This window comes from Dermacentor andersoni, chromosome 6 (genome assembly GCF_023375885.2).
Source record: "Dermacentor andersoni chromosome 6, qqDerAnde1_hic_scaffold, whole genome shotgun sequence".
In the NCBI taxonomy this organism is placed as follows: Eukaryota; Metazoa; Arthropoda; class Arachnida; order Ixodida; family Ixodidae; genus Dermacentor; species Dermacentor andersoni.
Window position 1 is genome coordinate 56877688 of NC_092819.1, and position 21524 is coordinate 56899211.

General features: G+C 49.2%; 2 protein-coding genes across 2 annotated transcripts in view; both read right to left on the reverse strand.

Annotated features, from left to right (window-relative positions):
• Positions 1-3884, reverse strand: part of LOC126522822 (uncharacterized) — a 6880-nt gene extending 2996 nt beyond the window's left edge. The window contains exon 1 of the mRNA XM_050171649.3: positions 3467-3884. Within this exon, the coding sequence (XP_050027606.1) occupies positions 3467-3691 (225 nt within the window). The 5' untranslated portion in view covers positions 3692-3884. The remainder of the gene's footprint in view (positions 1-3466) is intronic.
• Positions 3885-16737: 12853 nt separating this feature from the next.
• Positions 16738-20612, reverse strand: LOC126522820 (TNF receptor-associated factor 1-like). Its single transcript, XM_050171647.3, has 2 exons — positions 20195-20612; positions 16738-18193 (listed from the first exon to the last, which is right to left on the reverse strand). Exons 1-2 carry the CDS (start codon positions 20524-20526, stop codon positions 17161-17163), a joined length of 1365 nt encoding a protein of 454 aa, XP_050027604.1. The 5' UTR covers positions 20527-20612; the 3' UTR covers positions 16738-17160.
• Between the last annotated feature and the right edge of the window lie 912 nt (positions 20613-21524).

Sequence of the window (21524 nt, forward strand, 5' to 3'; positions counted from 1 at the left end):
ATTTTTTTGCAACGGATGCAGTTAGTTAATGCACATATAACTTCGCACATAGATTTGTCATAGCGTTCCTCCCATTTTCGCTAAATTTGATCTCGGGAGCATCTAGTTCTGCCAGGGCAATGAGCTAAGTCCTGCACCACTGGCAAGACACACTCTTAACACTCCGGAGTGCCGCCATACATATGGTTTGTTGCAAAGGACGCAATTAACTCGCACGGCAAGACTGCAGGTTGGGCCAGTTGGTTAGTATTCATTGTAAGGTTTATAACGTTGCAACACAAGACACGGACAAATGGAAGTAAAAACGACGAGTGCCGTGTCGTCGTTCTTACCTTCCTATTGTCAGTGTCTTGTGTTGCGATGTTACGAATCTTACAATAACTCACACACTTCAAATTTTGTGTGAACGTCACCCATTGCCTGGTTCTAACAGTCACCAAATGTAAACAAGGTGCCTCACTTAGTTCATCGATGACACCGGAAAAAGCGCATAACATATGGAAAAACGGAAAGCAATAGAGAGTTCAACAATTATTTCCTAATTGGACCAGAAACATTAAAATTTCGTGCTGCATTGCGCTTAATCTACTGAATATATTTGCATTTCTACTGAATATAAAGTTGGTCAACGCAGAGTTATCTTGCGAAATTGGGGAACGTATGTAGGTGACAATGGCCGCTTGGCTCTAACGCTTGCTTAACAAATCTTTCACAAAAGCTGTTTTTGATCCTCCAGCATTGAACTTTGCTTACAAATTTGTCATGCTGGTCAGTCCCATTTTGCTAAATTTTATCTTGGTGTCATTTGTAGTTACGCCAGGGCAACGTGCTCGATTTTGCGCCGCTGATAACACTTCAAAGCACTTGCATACGTAATTTATTGCAGAGGCTGCAATTCACCGACAGACTGAACTTTACCTACACATTACTCATAATGTACCCTTAATTTCACCAGATACAAACACAGTGCCTTTCACCGAGGACGTTGGAGAAATCAACCGTGAACCTCGTATATGACACACGTATAGGGAATGAAGGAGCATTCGGCAATTATTTGCAACACTTCTAATTAACCCAGTAATGGCCAGACTACACAGTTCCACATCAAAGAAGATTGTAACAAATTGCTGACATCTGTTTCTGGCTATGGATCGAGATCACATTATTAGAATATTTCTTTTTTTCAATTATAGCTTATTTACTGAATTAACTAGTAATTGGTTTGCTTAACTATTCACAGCTATAACTTCACTCCAGCATATCAATAATGAAACTAAGTGTTTTGATTGAAGTGTCGCCGCTTCGGTCAGAATTTCGAAGCATCAATTAAACTCGGCATATATGACACATTGTGTATTACAGGGTTCAGCCAGGAACGTGAAATTTTCATAGCACATTAAACTTGCCATTTCCTCTATGGTAACTGAATTTGAACTTGGTGTCTTGTACAGCTGTTTACTCCCGAGAAAACATTGCGGATGACAGCAGTAAGAGACTTTCAAACGCCTAACTTTTTTTTTTTTCGTGAAAGCACCATTTAATCCACATGCATGTGACGTGCAGAGATTTCCTATAGATTTCCCTCCATTTTCGCTAGATTTGATCTTGGTGGCATTTAGTAGATGTCATGGCAGCGGGATACATCTTGCGCAGAGTTGTTGACTTAGGACCACCTAAATACGTAATTTATTGCACTGGCTGTAACTACCCCAGAAGCTTTGAATTTTGTCTACGCAAAACCCACAAGCTATGGCCCCTCATTTTGTCAAATATGAAATTTGTGCAACGTAGAATACCCTCGGGACACTTGAGAAACATAGCGCTGAATGGCCGTATAACGCTATCGAGCACTTCTAAAGAAATGTTTACAGAAGCTCCGTTTTATCCACATGCATTTAATTTCGCACGCAAATTTGCCATATTGCTCTCTCAGAGTTCGCTAAATTTCATCTCTGTGGCATTTGTAATTATGTCAGGGCAGCTGGCCGGCTAAATCTTGCACTGCTCTTAAAACATGCTCATAACTCTCTGGAATACTTGCATATGTCATTTATTGCAAAGGCCACAGTTAAACCCACATACTTTCAACTTTGGCTATCCATAGCTTTCCCCTTATGTTCGCAAAGTATAAACAAGATGCCTTGTTTAGTTCACAAGAGAAACCAACTACGAACCCTTTATGACTCACGAAAAAAAAAAAAATGAGGGCTCAGTAATTGTCTGCAATGCTTCTCATTAAGCCAGTAATGTAGTTTTGCCACACATTAAACCTAACATTTATTTTCACTGAATTCAAAGTTAGCATCTTGCACAGTTGTTTTATAACTCTGGAAAACACTGTGAATAACCGTGGTATGCCACTCGAGAACTCTTGAATTAGTAACTTTCCACAATGACTAATTAGGCTACACAAATTAAACATTATTGTTTGTCACAATGCGATTCCTAATTCAACGAGATATAAACACTGCATCGCACATAGTTCACCGAAAGAGAGCAGCCACATGCCTTGTTAACGCGTAAAAATTGAAAGAAGAGTGTACGCACTTCAAGGTTGGTCTGCATATCACCCCTAACCCTCCTCAAATTTAGTTAAAATAGAAACTTCATTAGTGATATAGCGTTTTCGGAAAACCGGCACATTACGTTTTTCAGTACTTTTACTCGCATTAACATCTTAGCCGAAAAAAAATATGCTTCATAATGTGTCAGCAGTGAAGGTCCAACCACCATTGCAGCAAGTAAGTCCAGAAACGCCAGCTGGCGGAACATACGCGGTGCTTTATTCGCAGGCGTGAACGAGGCGAAGCACCCCTTAGAAACGATTGCACCGAAGGAGCGACGCACAAAAAAAAAGGGGGGGGGGGGGGGGAGAATTAAGTGGCGATTTAGCGGTAAATGCGAGAAAAATGCGTCAGCATCACGTCGCACCTCTTTGAGGTCCCGTATCCATGATTTAAGACGCGTTCACCACATTGCAAGGTGTTCATGAGCTCACTCGCCACACGTCCTGCCTTTTCGAGGAGCGAAGTGCAATTGACGGTGATCCGGAGCAGACGACCGTCAATTGTACTATATACGCGTGTGTACTGTATGAGTACCTCTACCACGTGACCGGCTTCACACACACACACACACACACATGCACTTGGTTCACCCGCCGTGGTTGCCCAGTGGCTATGGTGTTAGGCTGCTGAGCACGAGGTCGCGGGATAGAATCCCGGCCACGGCGGCCGCATTTCGATGGGGGCGAAATGCGAGAACACCCGTGTACTTAGATTTAGGTGCACGTTAAAGAACCCCAGGTGGCCAAAATTCCCGGAGTCCTCCACTACGGCGTGCCTCGTAATCAGAAAGTGGTTTTGGCACGTAAAACCCCATAATTTAATTAACGCACTTGGTTCCACTTTGACACTCCTAATGCTGAGGCATTTAATATATCTCGGAGCGCACGCGCTACACGCACCTTGTCAATGGGGCAGACGATGCTCGGGCCCTCTCCCTGGTCGCGGAAGCAGAAGCTGCAGAGGACATGCTGGCAGGCGATGGTGGCCGTGGTGGCCGAGACGACGCCGCACAGCGAGCACAGCCGGATCTCCCGCGAGAAGGTGAGGAACTCGACCTGCGTCCAGTCGGGGATGCCCAGGTCGTCGAAGCCGACCAGCAGCCGCTTCTCGGACAGGCTGGCCATGGACGGCTCGGACCAGGCGTAGCGGGGTCGTTGGCCCACCTTGCGCGTGGTCAGCGTGGCGGTCGGCGCTCCCGCTCCACGTCGAGCCAACGTTCCTGCGATGGCGCGAGCAGCCGGGTGGTGCCGTGTGCTACTCGGCTGTACCTGCTGCCGGCACGCTGTAGCACGCGAAATGCCGTTGATGATGATCCCCCCACATACCCACAGCGGGGACCGGCCACGAAGCGTGCGGTAGAACTATTAGAAAGAGAGCGAGAAAAATAACTGTGCGGTAAGAATACTGAAGCCGTAAGTTGTTGTCGATGGAGGCGCTGCATTTGCATTCTTCACATTCCTACAACGCCCCACGTTTACTTTATGCACACTGAACGGGAGTACACTGCTCGCGTTCCAGCGCTGCGATGGCTGGGACGCGGCCAAATAGCGTACGTCTCTAAATGCAACGCGATAAATCTGGACTCTATAAAGTATAAACGGGTCCCCTTGGCCCAAAGCAGCAATAATGTAGAACGAGCTTTCGCTGCATGGGTGCTGCCATCTTTGAACGCGTGACCGCGGCGGCCATTGCGCGCCTTCTGGCTTCCCCTTCCCATAGCAGACGTCGTGCTGCTAAATGCATAGCAGCGCTGGGCTCGATTTCTGGATAAACTATTATTTGCCCGTGATACAACGCTTTCAACCAAGGAAGGAAGGAGAAAAGCAGAAGGCAGGGAGGTTAACCAGAATAACGTCCGGTTGGCTACCCTACACCTGGGGAATGGGAAAGGGGAAAACAATGATGACACGGAAAGAGGAGGGAAGAAGGAAATTGGCGGTGAGGTCGCTGACGCGCGTGGTCTGCTGGTAATTGCACTAATAGTCACGGACGTTCTGGCAAGCCCGTCGTCTTCAAGCTTGAAGCACAAAAGTGCCTTCACCGCTTTGTGTGCCGACAAGCGATGGCAGCGGTATTCCAGCAGCACCTGCACAGAAAGCGGCCTATTGTCCAGTTTTTGGAGAGCGTTAGCAAGTTCCTGTTTTTCTGGGGCATATCGTGGACAGTAGCGCGGCAGGTGGTCGATATTCGGTGCCGCAGGCCTCGCATGCTGCACTGTCGGTCACTCAACCAAAAGCGCAAACAGGACATATAATTTATTTACAGCGCGCCCGATCGTGGCTGCGCATGACTGCCTCTTTACTATCTTGTAGATAATCTCCGGCGGGTGATGTTTGCCGGTGCTAAAGTAAACGAATGTTTCATTCATTCATTTCATTTCATTTATTTCTCATTGTTACATGAATTGTACAAAAAACTGCTGGGCCCGTAGCCAAAGGCTAGTGTGGACCCATAGTCAATACGCATATATCAGCAGCTACAAAATTTAGTACAGATCTACCGCCTAGTGATAAAATTTGAGACAAGCGATCACACACACACATGTAACTAACAAAAGAATACAGTGGATTATACAAAAATATGAATGAAGTAATTTTAGATTGGTACAGCTTTTTGACAGCGATAACGAAATTGGCATTTTTACTTCATGAGGTATAGAATTCCAAATGTTGGCACCGTGAAACTCAATCAGTCGTTGACCATACGTGCTGCGAGAGACAGGCAAGTTAAGATTTATATTTGTTGCATTCCTTGTATTACGATTAGGTGTAATGAGCAAGTCTGGGAGCAATGACTGATTTCCGCGTATGTTTACCAGAATCGCAACTTTCGGATGCCAGGGGAAATGGTAGTATTCCGAGACGGTTGAATAGCATAGTGTTATTATCATGTGGACTTGGGTATATTATAATACGCAAGGCACTTTTTGTAACCAAATAAGCGGATCTGTATAGCTTTCATATGTACCAGCCCATGGTTCACAGCAGTATATGATGTGGCAATGGAAGAGAGAAAAGTAGATAATCATAAGTATGGTAAGATTAAAGCATGCTATACGTTTAATTTGTACATAGCAAACATTTATACTTCCGAATAAAACTACGAATCTTCGTGTAGTGTAATACTTTGTTGGTGCTATCAATGCTTCGCGAAGCTGCGACTTTTTTTTTTTTTTCTGTTTTCGCGTGACAGCAGATAGCTTTTACCGAGTCAGTACTGTGTATCCGTCTTGGTGGTGGTTATGTGCAAGCATTCTGTCGATAATATTGTTTTCAGTGGCATTAAAATTGTTTCTGCGTTGTTTTCATTGCCTCTCACGACCATCGGTTCTTCTGAACATGCACGACACTGAATCTCCAGAGATGCATAAGCACCGAGAATAGATAAGCTATATATTGTAAGAGTTGGGGTCGGGCATGAAATAAGTGGTAGCTGGCCCATGCCGTCGTCCGACTCATCCACGCTGAGGACATTGTTGAAGGGAGGTACTTGTTCTCATCGAGAACGAGGAATATGGGATTTATTTACATTATCTGCATGAAGGGTGGAGAACGTTACATTTCATCAGTCTAGCATGACTGAAAAAGAAAAGCACACCGAACAGCCGACAACGGCTGCTTAAAAACACTGTCCTCCCTAGATCCCTAGGTGAGGGAAAACTGCCGCTCAACCTTCGACCAATCGGAGCGTGCAAAGGCATCGTAGTCGACCCGCCTTTGAGGGGGAGGGTTCACACACTCACTTCCGCACTTTGGTTTCACTGCACACCGAGGCGAGTGGGTCGTCGTAGACAGGAGTTGATACGCTTGACCCAAGCAGGCGCCTTTTGATCCCAGAGTCGACCCCGCAGCTAGCCGCCGCGTCTGTAAATTGACTGTGACGACTTCTGGGGCCCGCGAGAAACCACCGCCAAACACCCTTTTCCAGGAGTTCTCTTGCTCCAAGTAGACCGTGAAGGCGACAGCGAATCAACTAACAACACTCGGTCCGCCGAACGTGGCTAGACTTGCTGGCATCGTTCGCTCTCCGCAGGAGGCGCATTGTTGGCTCTCCTAAACGACTCGTCGCATCGGGATGGGAAGGGTTCGAAGGTCGCTTCGCCGAAGATCGCCAGCCCCCGCAGGCCGATCGTAACAATATGTATACATTGGAAGCTTACTTAGATAACATTGGAAGCTCTGCTCACTTAGCTAGGCTTTGTTATACTAGCTGATCGGACACGGAGTTAGTCGCTCGGATGAGAAAGAGGGTACAACTAAATAAAATTTTGCGCTGAAAGTGCCTTGATATTTTGCGCTTAGCTAGCTTTAGGTTGGGGCCTCCTATCTGAATTCAAAGGAAAGAGAAGTGCGCGGTAAGCACTGCACCGAATTCGATTAGTTTTATACATGGAAAAGAAAACGTTTCACTCCATTGACCGTTGGCAAGGAATTTTTGATATAGGCGGTCGATTTTTTATACAAAAATTGCTGGGAATTGCAAAATTACCACGAACCTCAAGTTTGCAACCCTATAGCTCAGTAATTAAAAACAATATAGCAATTCTGTAAACGGCATCTATTAGTACAACTATAACGGGCAAAATTGATGTATTGTACATGGCTCTCAACTATACCATAAATTTTGATGTAAAAGCTCTGCGGAAACCCGCAATTCGTCCCGCACCAGGACGAATTTTTCTTCAAATACGATACTTTTATTTCGAGGAACCCGTATAGGTTTCCTTTGTAGCACTTGCTATAATTGGATGGATGTCTCATTTTCCCTTTATTAATACCACTAATATGTGAGCAGGACTATTGCAAAACCATCGTAAACATTGTAACAATTTCACATAAGATATAAATTTATGTATCATATTTGTCCGCTTTAGATGCTCTAACGGGTGCAGCTTACAGAACTCCAATATCTTTTTAGTGCAGAGTTACGGATTTGTAAACTTCGTGCTTATTTTTTAAACTTACCAACATTTGACAATCTTGGTTCAAGGCCTAAATCTACACTTTGCGACCTACAGTCACTAGAATTGGAACAACTTCTCTCAAGTGCAACAAATTTCATTAAAATATGTCTAATCTTTATCGCTGAAAAGCATTTCTGCATTTTACATTTATTTACATGGGCGGCATCGGAGTTTGGCGGCCCGAGCTAAAGCTTCCTGCGGTGTCGAATCGGAGCTTACGGATCTAGTGTGTCGGCAGTTTAGTACTTATACATGCAACGTCGCGCTCTAAAAGAGTGTTAGCTTCTTTGGGGCTTTTCTTGTCATCAATTAATCTCAGTGTCATATGTGGTATTCGTGACAGGAAGGTAGCGATTGCATATATAGCGTTCAACAAAGGAAGCGCTAGCAAGACAGATTACGATAATTGGGGGCGAGATGTGCCCCAAATGGTGCAGTTCCTTTAGAGCACAGCTCTTCGGCGCCCGTTCCTGCGACGAGCGTCGACCGGCGCCCCTCAGCATGCCTCGGCGTCCGAGCGAATGAGCACAGCGAAGGATGAAATGGAGCGCGAGGAGGAAAGCGGTGGATGAGTACGGCGAAAGCGTGAGAAGAAAAGCCCATTACTTTGCAAGACGGGCTCTGCGGCGACGATGGCTGCCAGATGGCGGCAGAGTAGCCCGCGTCGTCTGTTCATCGATGAAGCCACCGGTACCATATAAGGCAACAGAGCGCTGCATGAACGGAGCTATGTCTGCGGCGGCCGCTGTGAATCGCGCCCACACGTCACACACGCGCTACCTCTCGCGATCTCCCAATTAGCGAGGCAGTCGCGCCACACTTCGCTCCGTTTGCAACGTGCCGCACGAGACAGATTGCGCCAGCCAATATATCGCGAAATGAAAACGTGTAGAGCTGCGCTCAAATTTCGCATTAGGGAGTATCATAATCTCGGGGAGTTTTGTTTTTGCAGCGAAGCTGCATATGCCTACTCGAAACGCTCGTGGTCCGACCACAGAAACCCCCTTAAGCAATGGCTCATACCCCCGTAAACAGGGCCTCCCATTACGACGGCAGAAGAGAAGTGAAATGCTACGCTGGCATGATGAGCGGCAACGGAGCCAGCTGTGGAAGTCGCGACGACGCTCGAGCCATTGCTGATGATGAAAGTTTCTCAAGCGGAGCTTGTATTGGTTCACAAGTGGCGTTGTCGTAATCACGCAAGAGTGCAGTTGCTCCCAGAGCAGAACAGCTGCGGGAAAGGGCGGTTTGATGAGTTGACAGCTGCGCGGCGCCGGAGCGTGAGTCATTAGCAAAGATTCCAGCTGCATAGGCGCGCGCTCACGCCATGCGCGCAGCCAATCAGAGCCGTTTCGCTTCCGCCGGGGAGGGAAAGGGTTTCGCGCGCGCTGCGCCGGCTTCGGTTTTATTTAGTTCAGTCAAAAGTTAGACTTTATTCTATGGTTCAGTGTCGGAAAACGAATGGGGCGGCCACGCGTTGTGCGTTTCCCCGAGGAACGGGCAACGTTCGACGAGTGGCGGCGAGAACTCGCCTATGAAAGGGATCGCCGTCGGCGCGCCGATCTAGCCGTTAGAGTGGCCCGAGCCCAGGCAATCCGACAGCAACGAGAAGATACCGAGCTGAGAGATCGGGAGGCCGAAGCAATCTTGCACCGTTACCTGTGGGTTACTTAACCGTGACTAAGATCAGGTGCATGCAGGTCAAGCTTTGGTTACCCCCATTTACCGGCAGAGGAAGGGTTGGCCATTTTTCTTTTTAGAGAGAGGGAACGTATATATTCCTGGATTTGGCGCAGTTCCTTTACTTTTTTCGGGGGGGGGGGGGGGAGGGGAGATGGTACATACATAAACCCGCTGACTAGAATTAGCATGTTCAGAACGATGCTTTTTGCATCAATGAAAATTAAAAACTGCAACAAATGACAAATGCGAGCAGTTCACGGGGCGTTTAGGAGAGCGAAATCTTTTTCATTGAGTGCAACAGAAAGGCTCATTAACGCACATATCAGTGTGCTTTCTGATATGGAAATAGTTTACCAAGTGGGAATGATTACCTTTACCAAATGATTGGAGAGGCTCTTTAAACGGCCATTAACACACTGGTCAGTCTGGCCTATATATGTGAACTTTGCCGCAAGTTAATGACAACATGTACACCACACCTGCTTTGCATCTATAGCAAACTGAATTTTCTTTCAAAGCCCAAGCAAGTGTTCTTTCTCTGTTACCGTTCTTCTTAGCCGCTGTTCGGCAAAGTCATTGCAGCTTCTTAGGGACGCTAAATGCAACGTCAACGCCTAACCGGCTGACATAGTTCTTGGAAAGCGTGCTGATATGGGGGGGGGGGGGGGTGCGTTATATAGTGAGCCATCTGTTATTGCACTCGTTGAAAAAAATAATTCGCCTTCCTAAACGCCTGTTTGCGTTGTTACTGTTGTTAATGTTCATTGAATGATAAAGCATCGTTCCGCATGTGTTTATTCTAGTCAGCGCTGGCGTGTTTATATGTAGCACGTCTTTTCCAAAAATAAATTGACTTGCGAGTCGGCGCTTGTTCGTTAACTCAGCCTGTATTATTCGTCTTTTGTGCGTGAATCGTTTCCAACTCTCCCGATACTTTCAGTTCTATAGCAAACAAAAAAAAAAAGAGGGGGGGGGGGGGGTATTCTTCAGCGCGCACGCAAAACACAGATTTGCAACAAGGCCTGTGCTCACTTTATATGGACCAGTCCGGGCGCGCGCTTGTGGCCCACGAGCGCGATTAGCGCATCTTTCGCTCTGCCAGGCAGCGCGAATACGTGGGAAATTACCGCAACGTGTTTATATATGCAGTGTATATATACAGTGTGTTTCAGCGAACGCTTTCTTTCTTTCTTATTTAACAGCGATGCTGTTAGCCTCTCGTTGGTCGGAATTTTTCGTGTTCGTCAGCAAAATAAAAAAATAACGAAAAAAAAGTGCACACTTCCTTTAAAACCATGCATACAACACACAGCTCAGTATTCATTGCAATGAAGAAAAGCACGAAAGCGTCAAAACCGCATGATGGATGATAAGGTGCCTGCGAATAATGCGACGCACGTTCCTTCTCCGCGCGTGTGTTTCCCGGTAAAGATTACGGTTTCATAGGCTTCTCCTGTGGGAAAGGGGCAACAGCAGCATAAGAATCAGTGAGTGACATCACCAAACTTCATATGTAAAAGGGAGACCTGCCTAGCGACTCGTTCCGTTCATTGCAAGACCGTTATGGGTAGACCACGCAAAGACTCCCGAAGAGCAGCGTGAATACGATGAGCGTCGAAGAGTGCAAAATCTTAATGCTCAGCAACGGTATCGTAGTAAGACTAGGCAGAACGATAGAACATTTCATATCCCCATCGACGGCATCCTGACAACTTCGCTGGCCATCCATTTTCGTAGGGTCGGGATGGCGAGTCAATTTTTTTATTTCCTGTGGCAGATAGTACAATTCTAGTCCATGAGCTGGTCTAGTCCAAGAGGTGGACTTGGTGAAAAAACTGAAACGCATAATTGAAGAATTAAAGAAAATCACTAATTATGTTCTAATTACCTTATGGCACATTGTAATTTACCGATTCCAGCGGCTGAGACTGCAAGGCGTAGCAACTTGAAAGTAATTGTGTGGATGACACCATTTAAGCGATATGCGCCGTCAAACTTGCGGTAAAAATGCACTGTCATTCCACTCAATTTCTTAACGTGTCGTTTTATGCATTGAAGCACTGAAGTAACTGGAACGCCAATGCATTTCTACACAAAGTTCGGGAATTAATATCTCAAAACTGGCGTCATCCTGAGAATTCGTTCCAAGTGGATCCGCCTTGCGAGCTCCCAGGCTAGAATTTGTAAATTGCAATATGTGCCATAAGGTAATTAGTTAGAAACGTAATTAGTGATGTTTTAATAAATCGATTATGAATTTCAATTTCTTGTGCATGTCTGCCTCTGCGAGTAGACCAGCTCTTGGACTAGAATTGTGCTATCTGCGGCAGGCAATTTTTTTTAATTGAATGTGTTCGCTGAAACACCCGGTATACTGGCTAGTACTGCGTGCGATTTGCGTTTCCTTGACATGACGGCGCTTCCCAACGAAGTCGGTGTCTGAACACAGGAATAGCTGGGCGTTAACGATCAAGTATTTTCGAGTGGGAGATCCTTTACACAACGTCAGAGTGGCCACTCTGCAGATAAGCTTCAGTGGAAACAACTATAGACGCTGTTGAAACTTACCACCGTGTTATGTTGCTTGCCCTGTTCTTTGCCTTGTATTTTTCGGCCAGAATTATCGCCTAAAACAGGTTTGAGTCGCACAACTTTCATCCTTTCGGTGTTGAACTTTGACACCCGTAGTAAATTAAAAAAGGATGGATATTTCTGGAGTTTTACGTGCCAAAACCACGATATGATTATGCGGCACGCCGTAGTTGGTCACTCCGGATCAATTTCGACCGCCTGGGGTTCTTTAACTTGCACCCAATGCACCATACCCGGGCCTTTTCCATTTCGCCACCACCGAAATGCGGCCGCCGCGGCCCGGATTTGATACCGCGCCCTCGGAATGCGCAACGCGGTAGCCACTGTGACGCCACCACGGCGGGTCACACCCGTAGTCTTCCATCAGCAAGCTTGAAATCGATAATACGGTTCGCCTACTGGTACATATTAGGCATTATCTAAAAGAAAGAAGGAATTCGGGAAGACTTGAAGCGCTATAGGTTAGTTCATGTTCAAAACGTTGTGACCAGTCGACGAGCTGACGGGGTATTACATCGTCCATTTCATGCCTTCTGGACGTCTCCTTCAAAAATGGTCGTCCTAGAACGGTTTTGTTTCGTATAACGATGAAGGCGACAACTGGCCCGCCGACTGATGACGCACACTTCGAAACTTCGAAGACGGCCCAGATACTGAAAGGTGGCAGCACGTCACGTAGAGTCAGCTTGCAGTGAAGCCAACACAGAAGGCTTTGATTTTGGGCAATATGTTATGTCGATTAGGGTGTTTCTTTCTTTATTTATTTTTTTGACGGTTAGTCATGAAGCGTGGTCGAAAAGTACCTTTTCTAAATGAGTGACCTCGAAAAAAAAATGATAATCAATCTCTGCTCCGGCATCTGGCACGTCTCGTCTCTGTATTCATCGCAATGAAACTGCTCTGTACAATATCGGCTATCGCAGTTGCCAGTCTAACTCGCATTCGTAGTTGCCCGCATAATCTTCCAGTTGCTGCACGGTTCAAGTTACGTGACATTTCACCTTCTTTTCATGGTTCGTTTACAAAGCCGTGGCCCGCGCGACCGGTGAGAGAGAACAAGTGTCCTTTTCGACGGTGTTTGAAACGGCGGGAAACGCCTGAAATGTGTAGTGTAAAAGAGTATAGCTCCAGTCGACCACTGAAAGGGTACTATGGCAGAGCGCGCAACGGACATTTTTTGAACCTCTAGCGACGTTAAGCGTTTGTGGCGTGTACACACTTGGCCTCGATCGTGCGTGACTTTAGTGCAACGTAACGAACAGATAACGCAAAACACAAAGACGCATAGGGCGAGTGCCGGTGCTTTGCAGCGAAAGCGATAGTCGCTGCAAGGAAAGACACACAAAAGAGTGAACAAAAGGGGGAGGGTGAATTGAATATTTGCCCCAGCATGCTCCGAAAGCGTCCTTCCACGCGCAGTTGTTACTGGAGCGTACGCAGCACTCACGTGACAACATTCATATCGCAGCTATGGGATGGTACATATTGCGAAGAGTTGCAGATCTTTGTGGCAATCTGACTGCTCCCTCAAGCCACGTACACAGACACTCCGTCTGTCTGCGCTCGGATAAAAGCGCAGCGTTATGCCTCGCGATCGCTACAAGACGCTCTCGAACGGCACACCAACGGAAGCGCGCGCGATTCCCAAACCCTTCGGGGCGGCCGCCCACCAACGACGCCTTCGCGACATCACCGTCCGGATAACGCGGAGTCGCACGCTTAAGAGACCGAGCCCCCGGGAGGAGGAGGACGACGACGAGGCCCCTATAGTCGCCGAGGAGCACAACTGCCGCCATCCTTCTTCGTTGGCTTCGTCACCTTCAAATTCATCTCCGAGGTCTCGCGGATCTCGGTACGATCCGTCCTCGGACATCGAGCCCTCGCCGTCGTGGACACCCAAGGGTTGCCTCGCCTTCGTCGACTCGAGCACCGAGCTCGAAAACGAGAGACGACACGAAAGGGCAGTCGCGCCACCGGAAGACTTCCCGTTTTATCCGGCAAGCCCGCAAGGAGCCGCCGCCTCAGCGCCGTCGGCAGGCGACCTCGAAGCAGACCAGGCGCGAGGCGGCAGCCCGCCCGAGACTCCTCCTTCCGACTACTCCCACGTGACCGCGTCGAGCGGCAGACCCGCCTGCCGCATCTGCCACGAAGGGGACCGAGAGGAACCACTCGTGTCTCTCTGCAAGTGCTCGGGCGTCGATGGCCTCCGACACGCCTCGTGTCTGGAGCGTTGGATGAACGCCCGGAACGCGGATGAACTCTGCGAGGTATGTCAACATCGCTTTCAGACCGGTGCGGTCGAGTCGAGTTCCGCCCGGCTCTTCTACCGCTGGGTCCTGTTCGGCGAGCCGCAGATCCAGAGGGCGTTGCTGAGCGACCTTCTCTTGTTCGCCCTCCTGACTCCGGTCGCCGCGGTGAGCTGCCTGCTCTGCGTGCGCGGCGCTTCGAAGCGGGCGCTGCGCGGCGACGTCGCGGAGGCGGCGGGCCTGGTCGCGCTGGCCGTCCTCGTGGTCGCGGCCTGGGTGGGCTGGTCGTCTTTCGCGGTGCGCGTCCACTGCCGCACGTTCGCGGCGTGGAAGACGAGGCGCGACCCGATGCGGCGCGAGGTCGTGACGTCGCCTTCGCAACGGGGAACGACCGGGCCCCACCGCAAGACGTCGGCGCGAGCGACGAGACCCCGAGAGCTCGTAGACGTCGCCGCCGGAAGCATGGACGTGGAGACGGCGGCCACGTCGACGCAGCGACGAGATGGTGGCGGCGATGGCGACGTCACTCAAGCGCTGTTCGAAACGTCGCCGAACGCGTTGGACCCGCCTTCCGAATTACAGCAGCAGCAGTCCGTTGGTCCTGCCCGTCTGCATTCTTCGCGTTCTGGCTGCATTGTGTGAACTGTTGTTCCACCTAACCTGGTTCACTTTTTAATGTTTTAATCATTTATGTTCAAGTAACGTTCTTATTCCTTCTCGTTATGGCGTTCTAATTCATGTTTTGAAGGATATGTTATGAACACTATGCAATCCGATTTCGTCGGTTTTAACATGATTTTACGTTGTTTTACTGTCTTTATATATCTTGTTTTAACGCGCTGTCTTACTCAGATTTCGTGCGAATAAAGGCGCGATTCGTCTGCATGCCTTTCGAAATAAATACGTCGACCCTTCTCTGGTGGCTTGCACTGCGCAGTAAAAGGCAGCACTGAATCTTTTCACATTTAAGTATTTCTTTCTCGAGAACATAAATATTGCATTTATTTGGCCGCAAGATGTTCATTACTAGCAATGAACGTTTCTCACGCTTCGCGCTTAAAGCCGCGTTCCGGTACGTCAGCGCGACTTCACGGATTGTAAAATACTTATATGCGCGTTGTAGCAGTCTTAGTGCGGTAGGTTACTTGTTTCTTTAGAATGCAATGTAGTCCTTGTTCGTCAATAAAACGTTTTTACTAGAGCTACGGGCTATCTCAATCCGCAGCTTCACGGGCATGCAGCTACGGCGCGGACGTCGCTGCAAGAGGGGCCTTGTTTTGGTATTCAGATTACATTTTGGTGCACCGACGTGCCCGCAGTGCAACTATGGCATCACTGAATGGCTTCTACATGACATCTCTTGCACCATTAAAGATCAGCTCTTTCTTTCTTTTCTATTTTTTTCTTTCCGTCTTTTCTATATTTTCTTTCCGCCTTTTTCTTTTTTTTTTCCAGGGGTGCACCTTTTTTGCGGTTTATGACGAGAAACATAGGCAACGGTTGCACGCCGAGAGCTGAGGACGCTGTCCCAAGTTTACTTTCGACGTTCGGGCGTCGCAGATAACAAAAATGCATATTACAAATTATTCCCGTACGGTACAAGGATATATAAACGTGTACTTGTTACCATTCCCGGTGACAAGTCTTTCACCCGCTAACAAATACTCAATTATGGCGCATAACGCAATATACGCGCCTTTCTGCATCTAGTTTCTCGAATGTTATCGCTAGTTCTGTCCGTTGTCACCGAGCCTTGTGTAATCTGGGGTGCAGTCGGCGATTGTTCAAACGCGCGTTCCGCTTGCGTTCAGTTTCGTCGTTGGCCTATACGTCGTGCCGACGTCATCAGCCGTGAGGCGAAACTGAACGCTTGTTTCGAACGACGATCTCCGATCGCGCGCCAGATTTTTTTACGATTGCCGCCTGTATACTCTCCGCTATCGTTGTGCTTGAGCGTTATGTGGGCACAAGTTCGCTCAATAAAGAGTTTGCTTCGTGCATAACGCTTTTCACCGTTTTATATTCTTCAATGTTACTACATCGCGACAACATACAGGCAAGGCATTTGGCACAATCGCACATTTTTTGCAGCCGCTCTGGCCCAATCCCGCAGTACTTTCCCACCATAAATGATAACTGTCTGAAATAACTCATCTTCTATATTCAGTACATGTGCACAGTTCTCGACTAAATGAACACACTATAGCTGCTTTTTTCCTAATCGTTTCCCATTTGCATATGCATGTTATGTCGCATGACATGAAAAGAGGCGACAGTGTAAGAGTTTGGCTCCGGCATATGTCAAGGCATAGCTGGCCCATGCCGTCATCCGACTCATCCACGCTGAGGACGTTGTTGAAGGGAGGAACAGGTTTTCGTCGAGAGCGAGGAGTACTGGGTTTATTTACAATATCTACATGAGGAGTAGAGAACGTTGCGTCTCGGCATGACTGCATTCAAGCACCCTTGAGGGGCCGGAATAGTCTACTTGAATCCCTCCCTCTTTCCTCCCTAGATCCACGTTCGTAACCAGGCTTCGTTGACTAGGTTGGTTCCCGACCTGTACTGTCGATAAAGCGATTTGCCCGTAATGACGAATCTGTTCTTTACTTTCGAAAAAAAAAATATTCACAAACGCTGCAAAAAAGCTTGCTTGTGTACTGCATCTGGAGCAAAAATTCGACAAAATGTGAACAAGTTAAAGTGCGCTATTCTGGCATTATTATTCTTTATGAAGGTCGATGTAAGTGTGCGCATGTCTAAATATCAGTTTATGGACATTCTCTGCATCATTTAAAAAAGAATAGCATCTATATGTGGATGTCCATTTAACACGTACAAGAAACACTGATTTGGCATAGGACGCCCAGACCTACATTAGTGGGAAGCCTTGAACTGCTGGCACGAGATAAGGAGCACAGTTATCTCTGATAGGTGTCTAGAGACCTCTAGCCCTTGTGTAGCAGTGCATGACGTTATGGCATGAGGATGACGATACTATAAAACCAGGTCATTGGGGCTGACACAGTGATTTATTTACATGCTGTAGAATAATGAACTTTGGACACATCATTTCACACAAAAAAAACAAAAAACGGAGCAGTCAACTCTAAACCAGGTCGGCGCAGAACTGGACCACAAAGGCGTCGTCCTTGAGGAATCCGTTGGCCGGGTTCTCGATTTCCTCCAGCGCGGCGAGCGGGAAACCGTACCCGACGTTGCGTTCCGCTTTGGGCCTCTGGAAGCTGTCCTGCTCGTCCTCGCACGCGTTGCCGGGGTCGAAGGTCACCGCCTTGTCCGCGGCCGCCTCCTGGTTCACCAGTTTCACCGTGGTCACCGTCCGGTAGGGCCACTTGAGCGCCGCGTCGAACATCCCGCGCAGCAGGTGCACGTATACGCTCAGGTAGACGCGCCCGTCCGCCGGGTTCTTCGAGAACGTCCCGGAGAGCGCCACGCGGTAGCCGTGGTGACCGACGTAGAAGTCTTCGCTCTTGAGCAGCGTACACTTCCTGACGGCCGTCTTCTTGAGCTTCGAGAAGGGCGCCACCTGCCAGTCGAACGTCTTGGTTCCCAGGACGCTCCTCAGGTGGCGCACGTCGCCCACGACGTCTTCTCGCCAGAGCCGGTGCTGCTCCCGGAGTCTAGACTCGAGGTCCTCGATTTCGGCGCGCGTCTGCTCAGCGTGCAGGCTGACGGACTCGCGAACGTCGTTGAAGGCGTTCCTGAAGTCTTCGTACTCCTGGCACATCTCCTTCATGGCCGCGATCATGCCCAGCACGTCGTACTCCTTGCTGTTGCCGTTGAAGATGACCGAGAGCCTGGAGGGCGCCGCGCTCGGCGCGCTAGGGGCGGGCGCCGCCTGGGCCGTCTCGGCAGCGGTCAGGGTTCGCGCGATGTCGGGGTACAGGTCGCCCGTCACCACCGTGTGCACGTGTCGCTGTGCTGGTGCGGAATTTTGTTCGGGGCGAGGCGCCGACGCCGTGCAACCTCGCGCCGTGTGGTCCCTGAGCTGGAAGCGTTTCAGCCAACTGCCGCATATCTGGCACTGGATGTTGTAGAAGCCGCAGAGTCGCGTGTGGTCGCGGAGCTTGTCCATGGGGCCGATGTAGTCGCACCCGAGGGGCCGATTTGGACAGTACACCCTGAAGCCGAAAAAAAAAGAAGAATAAATGCGGTTATGCAACAGAGGAGATAAGCCGTCGGTGTATGTCTAAACTGTCAGTGGACAATACCTTAGCTGTCCCGTGCCCAAGGAACGAAATAAGAAGGGAAGAAAACATGCAGATCCAACCCCGTTATTTGAAGCGGTTATTAAACTGCTATAAATTTAGCCATTTCGTTACTGCGTTTTTGGCGTAAGAGAAACTGTAGCGCGCATGCGCTCTCGCGTACACCTGTGCTACGCGTTGTGACAAATCTTATATCGACTTGATTTGTTGATTTCTTCTTATTCTAATTGTAACAGCACCTTCCTGAGCAATCCCACGCGTTGTGGGTATGTGCCATAGTGTGTAAATCACGATAATCATCATCATCAGCAATCGGCGATCATCTCAAGGAGCTATATATAGTTAGCGTTTGCACGATGTGCAACGCCCACATTTTATCCCCCCCCCCTCCTCGCCCCCGCCTTTGTCGGTATGTGGCATATAGTTTGGAAATCATCACAATCAACACGTAGCGACCAACTGAGAGCGCATGTTGGTGTTGGCATGGGAGAAGTGTAGGTATGGCTGTGGCACAGTAAAGACAAAAAGATATAGCAAAAAAGTCGCAGTTTCGCCGAAAAGGTGAATCATCGATTGCGATAGCGAATTAGGAAACAGCTATACGAAGTAAGGATGGTAGTTTTATCGGCCGTATAAACTTGTGGACATTCGCTTACTAACTAGATGAACAACCACGCGCGCAGAGGGAGACATGAACGGATCTCACTCGATCATTGTGGACACTCGCTCTCAAAACGCTGGCATGAGGAAGAGCGGCAGCAGCAGCAGCGAGCGAATTTGCTTCTCGCTTCAACGTGAGCTAAGCGGCGAGAACACAGCGCTCGCGAAGCTATCAGCCCTCGGCGCGCCTATACGCTGTTCCCATCGTAGATCGCTTTCAAGGTAGGGCCCGCGCGGCCGCGCTCAGCCGCGCCATACGCAGCCGCCGCTGGAGTAGAACGTCCCCGGTGCCTTGCGCGGGATGTTGGCCGCCGCCGGAGTAGAACGTCCCCGGTGCCTTGCGCGCGATGTTGGCGGCTCCGTATGGCGCGGCCGCGCAGGCCCTATCTTGACAGCGATTTGCGATGGGGACAGAGTGCACCGAGTGCTGGTAGTTTCGTGTGTGCTGTGTTTTCTCCGCTTAGTTCGCGTTGAAGCGAGAGGCAGCACGAAGGTCAATTCGCTCGCTGCTGCTGCCGGCGCGCTTCCTCACTCCAGCGTGTTGACAGCGAGTTTCCGCGGTCATAGGGTGAGATGTTAGCCCACCCTTACTATGAGATTCCCCATGCATATTCTGTGGAGCCTTATGTATCCCTACGGGTATTCTCTCTGATAATTTTTATTGGTTTATATTGTTCCTAACATCGCTCATAAAGCTACCAATCGTCTACATTTAAATTATTATAACGGGAAACTGTCTTCGCAAATTACGCATTCTTGCGCAGGTAAGACATCCAACATTTCGCTCCGCTTGCAACGTGCCGCACAAGACAGATTGTCCGCGCTAGTCTCGAAATGAAAACACGCATAGAGCTGCGGTCAAATTTCGCATTAGGGAGCATCTTAATCGTCGGTGAATTTTTTTAAAATTCTACAATTGCCTTTTATTCTGAAAAATACGTGTGTGTTAACACGCCCCGCGTTATTTTATATTCCATTGGCATTACACCTGCGAAACTTTAATGGTGCGGGAATTCCTTTATTTCATTTTTATATGAGTGGTACCAAAATTAAAAAAAAAAAGATCTGGGGCTTCACGTGCCAAAACCACGATATGATTATGAGGCAATACTCCGGATTAATTTTGACCGCCTGGGACTCTTTAACGTGTACCCAATGCACGGTGCACGGGCGTTTTCTTTCGTTTTCTTTTTTTGCATTTCACTCCCCCATCGAAATGCGGCCGCCGATATTAGAATAGATGCGTGCGTGTACCTGAAGGCGAGCAGCACTTCGAGTGCGATCTTGTCCCTGTGGAGGGCGTCGAGCGGCGTCACGGCGCCGTCCAGCGGGCAGGCCACGACGCCCTCCTCGCTTCCCATCATGGCCGCGCAGAGCGGGCAGAAGACGTGCCAGCAGCGCGACCAGAGCATCTCGGACGCGATGGCGCCACACACAAGGCAGGAGGTGAAGCGCGGTATGGGGCTGGCGAACTCCATCTCGGTCCAATCGGCCAGGCCCGCCTGCTCGAAGCCGATCACGTAGCGCTTTTGCAGCGCCGGCACCGAAGTGGCCAGAGCTGGCGCGGCGGCCGCGGCTCGGTCCATGGCGAGAATTTTGCCTTCCTGACGACTTGCCAATGTCACTGGTCGCCGCCTCCGCAGCCGCCCAGCTGTGGAATGGTTATGATGACGATGATGATGATCACCTCAAGGACTGTGGCCCTTACCCACCAAGAGGGATTAGCCGAGAATCGAGCGACGCAAACGAAATTCGTTATTGGAACAGGTTTTTAGGGAAACAAAAAAAAATGTGGCCGACGATTACGCTTCTTGGTAATGCGATCTTTGAACTCAGCTGCTGCCTTGTTTAAACAACAGGCAACCGCATACAGAACATGCAGTGCCGAACGGAGCCGGTTCTGCGTTTCGGATTGCGCAGCACACACCGCGATCCGCCGCTAATGAGCCGGCGCTCCGGCCATCGCGCCATCTCATAGTGGGTCACCGCCGCGGCGAAGGTGAGGGGAGATTCGCAATTATAATTTAATGTTTCTTCTGAGGTGGGATGAGGAAACGGGTGGAAAACAGGGGTATTGAGTAGAGCTATAGGTCACACTCATTTACTCACAGACACAGCTGCAGGCCTCAACGTGGCCGCACAAGGTTAGGGTGGGAAGTAGAAGTAAGAGGACGAAACGCTATCACTGTGTTTCGAGTCACCGCAACGGCACTGCACCAGGTAATGGGAAATATAGGGCAAGAGTGGAGGCGCGAGAAGGACAGCCAAGCGCAAACACCGCCAGAGGCGACAAATGCCACTGAGGAACGCGCCCCGCAAACAGGGAAGCGAGAGACACGGTTGAGAGCCGTACAGCCACGCCGTGCGACGCGGAGATGGAGGAGCGGAGAGCCGTGGATCACGCGCGAGGCGGCAAGGGGCTGGCACCGCGGCAGTGCCGCGACAGCGGTAGAAGGAACGGCGAGGGCGGTGTAGACGGTAGCAGCGAGAGTCAGCACAACGGCGCTGCTCAGAGGAAGGGGGCGAAAGGATAGGCGAGAACACGTGATCCGGATTTGGAGGACTAAGGGAGAGCTTAGAACGA